The following is a 6,506-nucleotide window of genomic DNA, read 5'->3' on the forward strand; positions in this document are numbered from 1 at the left end:
CCATTTCAACCTTCTGCTGGCCCAGTATTTAATAGGTGGACTCCGTTGCTGCTGTCAGTTTTGTTTCTTTTATGCTACCAGCAAAACATCTGGGCATTTCATATAAAATAATAAGAATCAACAACTTGATTTTTAACACAAAGACGCAGTGCTATCATCATCAGTAACTAAAATTACATAATTCATCCTTTCAGTTTTTGCAGACTTTGTCTTGGCTTTGAAAATAACGGGACTCTCAAAGAGCAGAATTTGCCAGTCAACACTACGGGTTTGCTTTAAAACAACCATGATCTCCCATTGCTAGAACATCTCTGTAACCACTTTTTCTTCTTACCTCATGCAATCATACCAAATGAAACCACGGACTTTCCTTGCCTGAGTAAGGCAATGACGTTTTTCTCTCTCCTCTCATCGGGAATGACTCAAAACTATACCTAACAACACATGCGTGTGCTGCACTGATGAGGGTACAGTGCCCACCAGGATGTAGCTTCTCTGGTTTCCTTTGTATCTTGGATGATGACACCTATCCAACAGCTTCTGTTCTACAGGCCAATAAAAATGCACACAACTCAGGACATTTCCCATTTGATTTAAAACCTGTGCAATGACTACTTTAGTCAAACAACTAAAATACTCTCCAGGCTGAACTGGAGAGCAGATGGCCAGTTGCTTAAAAAGTATGTGTGCATTTATTTACCTGTACCAAATATACACACAAACACTTTCCATATATATAAAAATCTTTATACATATACAATAGTTTATATATATATATATAAAGATTGCCATCACATTATTATTACAGCTACTTGAGTCAAAATCTGACTAAGTAACTACTTTGCTTGTATCAATCATGCTATCTGAAACAGATACCCAAAGGCATACTTGAAGGAAAATATAAGGCTAAAAGAAACTCAGTACTCTCAGCTCTTTTTAACCCAACTGACAACTTTTTGCATTCACTTCAATGAGGAAAAATTCTGAGGCTTTTAAAGTTATAATCTTAATCGACTTGCATGTGGAGTTCTAAAAAGCATGGTGTTTAAATAGCCAGATCTTCTCAAAACATCTTTTAGCAGGGAAACTAATATAGATATATAGATATATTCCTTGCTTACCAAGCCGATACTCTGTTTCTCGTTACAGTCATCATTGTATCTAAATACACTTTCAAGTGATCTAAATTTCATTTAAAATCTATTAAATTTGGATTAACTAATACTATCAATATAGTTAGCTGGATTATTTTTCACGTGTTCCTTTGTATTAAAATCAATTATGTTGTGGTTTGATGCAAGAGCTTTTTGTTTTGGTGGGAGAGGCAAAGTCCAATTTCCTAATGTGCCAGTACAGTTCTGGTTGCTGAAGACAAAGGGTGGGAAGGTTGGTGGAAGAGATGGCAGGGGTAAGTGAGGAAAGAGGCAGAGGGAAGAAAAAATTGATTTAATAAAAATGAGTAAAGAAACTTTAAAAAATTGATATAGATTTCACATTCAGTCTAACAACACTGCTTCCTGCTCCTTTTTGATGGAGGCTAACACTGCATTATCAGTCTCTGTGGCTTCCGTGTCCCCACCACCTAGCAGAATGGAGCGATCTTCTTCTAGTGTGAAGACAGAGTTTTGATTTTGGCACGAATGTTTGACTACTTCATTGGGAGTCGAAAATGTTTTGTCACACAAGTTACATTTGTAGGGCTTGTTGGTCTGTACTAGCATGTTGTCCATTTGACTGCCTTCCTCAAAAGTACAGAGCTCCAGAGTCTGTTTGTCCACCATCGTGTACGTGTCCATGCTCTGGTTTAGGCACACGTGTCTGGCAGCCTGGTTAGCCCTACAAAAGCTTTTGTCGCAAGTGCTGCACTTGAAGGGTTTGCCAGTGTGTATGTACATGTGCTCCCTCCAGTGGCTTTTCTGAATAAATTTACGACCGCAGATGGAACATTCATATTTCCGTCTTTTTACTTCCCTCTCTTGATCTGCCTGCTCCAAGTTGTCTATGTCTGCAATATCCGAGGGGGGAGGTGTCTCCGATTGCTGCTGCCCATCGATTATTGGAGAGTCTGAGATCTGCTGCAGCTCGCTGTCACTAATCATCCCAGCTTCAGGCACTTCCATAGCATCCTTCTCAGCCGTGTTGTTACAGAGAGACAAAGAAACATTACTTTCTCCCTGCTGGCTAGACGTGAAGGGAACTCCCGTGTGGATCTGCAAGTGTTCGCGCAAGCTACTTCGTAAATTGAACCGGCGACCACAGAGGTGGCAGGCATAGTACTTCGGGAAGCTTCCATTCCTTTTCATAATGCTTGGCTTGACGTGTGCTATCGTGAGTGAAGCAGGCTGTTCATCTGAAGAAGATGCTTCCATGTTGGCTTCCTCTCCCGCAGGTGAATTATTACCAGCAGCAGACACCAATTCTGGAGATAAAGATGATGGCAATTGGTCCGAAGTGGCCATGTTTGTCCTGCTCACTTGTGGCAGAGTTGTAGGTAACTGTGAGAGCTGTGAGCCTTCTGAAACTGGTTCTTGGGTCATCCGGGAAGTCTGTGGCCTTGGTTCTCGCCCGAGTTTGTCAGCTGCCGATGTAACCTTAGCGGGATGTCTGATCTGGTGATCTGCAATCTGAATGCCATATAATGAAGATGCTAATGGAAAAACTTGATCCGGGTGAGAAAAAGTTCCTTGACTTGCAAGGCTGGCCTCCTGAATTAGTGGATATGCATGCAGAAACTTTATTCCCTGCTCTAGTCGAACTGGGTCAATGAGCTGTGGTGCCATCTTCCCAGTGTACATCAAATGTAAGAGATAACTGAAGATATCTGGCTGTATGTCGGTTGCTTTCAAACGGACACATTCACTGGAAAGTGAAACAAAATTATCAGTAACAGATTGGGAGAATGCTTTCAATCAGATTTAGGTTATTCAAGCATTGGTAAAAATCAGAACTGTATATTTAAATTCAAAAGACAAAATCTGTAATAAATGAAGAGAAATGCTTGGCCATTTGCAAGATGACTTTTTTCCCTCAGCAAACTAAGTGCCTAGAAAGACTGCCCCACTGCACCTTTCTCAATGGCTGCTATGTGACAGATTTGTTGACACATACTGATATATTTCATAAATTGCAAAGATATTTTTCCTTTATTTTGTGCTTACATACATCTGCAGCCAAATTAAAACCTCCTAGCACTGGTGTCTAAATTCACGGTCTCAGTTCTTAGCCCTGAAAACACCCAAAATTCATCTGGCCCACGCCTGTTTGGTTTCTGTGTCTTACTAGTGCTTATAGTCACAGTTGTGGAAGTGTGTGTTAACATCTTGCCTAAGCTGTTTGAGGATCCAGAATGATGCAGGACAGGGTGTGAATTTCCTGACGGTTGGAAGCGAGAGATGTAGCCTGAGCACACTGAATGTGCAAAGGCTAGACTCCTTGTAAAACAACTATAGTAGCTTCCTTCCCTGAACAGGGAGGAAGAAAAGGTAGCCGAAATCAGGAGTACACTTGGCAAAATGCATCACTCCTTACAGCATTCAGCAAGTGAGACAGTTTGTGATTATGATGCCCTCTTCAGCCTAACTGAACTGAAACCAATGCGATCTTTCAAGTTAGAGCATGCCCTATGCATCAATCTTTAGTACACCCTGGACTGAACCATTCATCAATCCTCCTGCTGGATCTCTATGTAGAAAGAAAGCAAGGTTCACAAGGCAAGAAAGAAAATCGGGAGCGTTTTGGTTAGGCTAACCAAGTTAACTTTGCTAATGGGAGATCTTCTGGGATTCTAATTGATTTTCAGTTATCTGTAGCTTTTAGATTAAGCACATATTAAATAAAAGACAAATCCAGAAGCAGACATGATTGTGCACTGCAGTCTGAATGCTCTAACCACAGTAGGTGAGGAGGAAATCATAGCCAATTCTTCTCTTTCTTGAGGTGTGCGCTCTGCTTGAGCTCTCGAACTGCTTTTGAACTCTGATACATTACCCAAAAATAAACTGCCAGCACTGTCTTCCAGTGACTGTTGTATGCTCCTGATAGAGCCAAGTCTGCTACATCTGCCTGTCTCTGAAGTGCAAACTTACTTCTGTCCTTGATGTTTACCTTTGGTAAGAACTCTTAGCCAGAGTTAAAAGTTTCATTCCTTTGAACTTTTTGAGATAGTTCAAATAATTGGGAAAAACAAAATTCCACAAAAATCTTTAAAAAACAGTCTTACACTTTATTGTTATGTAGTACTGCTTTACTTGACAGATTTAAAAAAAAACACATAAAAATGCTACCCTTATCTACACATTCATTTCTCAGAATCTTCTACCAAATATTACTGAGTTTATATAATGTTCTGAAAAGGTCAAAAATAGTGGCAGTGCTGAGCAGGTGAAGAAGAAAAGCACAGCAGTGAAGACAGGAGTCATTAGATGCTCTCTTCTGTGTCTTACAGACTTTTTAAGGATAAAGAACATTTACTGGATTATTATTGTTAATGAATCACAGTCCAACTTTGAAACAGATTCTAGATTCATTATGTCATATCAAGAAGCAAAAACAACACTGCAGGTTTCAAACTAACTGAACAACTTTTTAACAGTCAGATTGGGCTTCCCATAGTTACCTGGTTTGGTGAACAAACAGCATCTTGAAGTAGTTGGAGAAAGAAGCAAGAACCGATTTATGTGCCTTGAAGTAGACATCACCGATAGCAACTGTGCAGTCACACAGGAAACCAAACTCTCTCTGAGCATTTAGCTGCTGCAGCAGAATAAGTCCATGGTTGGCCAAATCCATTTTTTTCACACTCTGAAAAGCAAAGGACTTTCATGTAAAACTTAACAGTAGGTAGGCAGATGCAATAGAAGATCTCCCTTCAGAGATACTTCTGCAAAAGTAACATTTCTTAACCTGAACAATGACATCGATGACACCTTGCAAACACTCAAGGATCTCTGTTTCACCACACACAATGCAGCTCACAAAGGTGCAAGTGATTTGCCCAGGCTTAAACAGCAAAGCAGAGCCAGGAACAGAGGGTTCTGCAAAAGCATGGGTTAGGCTTAGAAACAGAAAAACAGATAGCTGAAGTAGAGGAAGAACAACTAGTAAAAAACATCTGTTTTTAATGAGAACAAAGTATTTAGATACCGATTTGAACAATTCACTCATCTGATACCAGTCACCTGCAGGGATGGCAGTGACAAGAGCAGAACCCAACAAGAGCCAAGTCAGCTAACTTTTTACTGGATTTTTCAGCCTCTCTAAATACCTTTAACCTAAACACTAGGTATCCATTTGGCTAAATGTGAATTTCACCATGAAATCATTGAGCTTTCCTTATGGCCTCTCCTGGGAATTACCAGCTGCATACCTCATCCTTTCTAGGCTGACAAAATGAATTAATTCTGGGTATCGGCAAGGCCTCCGGACTACCGGAAAAAGAAGGGTCAACTGTTTCACTTGTCAACTATTTAATGACTTATTGAGATCAGCTACAGCAGGGACATGATTTAGCGGAGGGTTGTTAGGGCAGTATGGTTAGATTGTGGTTGGACTTGGTGATCTCTAAGGTCTTTTCCAACCTGAGCAATTCTATGATTCTGTGTAAGGGCCTGAAGCTTGTCTGTCACAGCAGGAAAGCCATGGGGTAAGAGGAATGGCTCCATCCTTGCTGCCTCCACTGGTTAGTGTTTGGAAAATTCTGTTTGTACAAGCAATACACCAAGATCCCCTCCCTCCCTCCACAAGAGAACACTTGCTCTGTGAGCGGGAACACAACTCATGTTCACTGTTAGTTAATCCCACACCACGTTCCACGCAGGTAAACTTTGTCACTTTGAGGAAAACTTACACGGCTTCTATTGTAGTTTAAGTTGAGTTTTATTCTGTGTGTGCTACACTTTCAATTCTTTGATGCCCAGTGTGGCTTGTGCTCAGAAAGGGAAACTTGACAAGCAGAGAAAACCATTGCTGGGGGAGCTCCAGGCAGAGAGGATCCTCTCCAGTTATTATCATGCCCAATTTGTTTAGCTTATGGCTTTACCCTTATCCAAACAGCAGCCAGCAGTAGCCGCTTCCTCAGAGCCTCAGAGCCTTCCTCAGAGCCTCAAATTAACTTTTCTTCAAAATCACACTGTGTCTGTATGCGAGCACGGCATCGCGTTTTTGTGTATATTTAATGCTCGTTTAAATGCTTTGAAGTGAAAGGGCAAGAATTATACTCTCTGGAAACGGCACGGTGGAAGAGCGAGCACAGGGCCGGCAGACGCGGGCAGACGGCGGGCAGAGCCAGGCGGGACCTTGCGGCGGTGCGGCCCCGCAGCGCGGGGTGAGAGCGGGACCCAGAGGGCGGCGAGGCGGGGAGTGCAGCGCTGACAGGAAACAGCTGCTCGGCGCCCTCAAAGAGTACGGCGCTGCCCCGTTTCTCCTCAAACGCCTCAGAAAGGCGGCCCGTCTCCCGACAGACCTCAACGCTCCTTTCGCTCTGGAGGCTGAGGTGCCGCCTTCGGTCA

At 42.2% G+C, this 6,506-nt stretch overlaps 1 protein-coding gene across 1 annotated transcript; it reads right to left on the reverse strand.

Moving 5' to 3' along the window:
• ZBTB2 (zinc finger and BTB domain containing 2) lies at positions 1–6,506 on the reverse strand. Its single transcript, XM_010707186.3, has 3 exons — positions 4,903–6,506; positions 4,616–4,800; positions 1–2,859 (listed from the first exon to the last, which is right to left on the reverse strand). The coding sequence occupies exons 1-3, from the start codon at positions 5,161–5,163 to the stop codon at positions 1,497–1,499; spliced, it is 1,809 nt and encodes a 602-aa protein (XP_010705488.1). The 5' UTR covers positions 5,164–6,506; the 3' UTR covers positions 1–1,496.

Source organism: Meleagris gallopavo, chromosome 2 (assembly GCF_000146605.3).
Source record: "Meleagris gallopavo isolate NT-WF06-2002-E0010 breed Aviagen turkey brand Nicholas breeding stock chromosome 2, Turkey_5.1, whole genome shotgun sequence".
NCBI classification, from domain to species: Eukaryota; Metazoa; Chordata; class Aves; order Galliformes; family Phasianidae; genus Meleagris; species Meleagris gallopavo.

Excerpts from the sequence above, each read along its gene's own strand:
- ZBTB2 (XM_010707186.3), bottom strand. The coding sequence starts at position 5,163 with ATGAGTGAATTGTTCAAATCGGTATCTAAATACTTTGTTCTCATTAAA. Across the intron at positions 4,801-4,902 it reads TCATCGATGTCATTGTTCAG|AGTGTGAAAAAAATGGATTT; the intron begins GTTAAGAAATGT and ends TTTGCTTTTCAG. Across the intron at positions 2,860-4,615 it reads CTGTTTGTTCACCAAACCAG|TGAATGTGTCCGTTTGAAAG; the intron begins GTAACTATGGGA and ends TTCACTTTCCAG.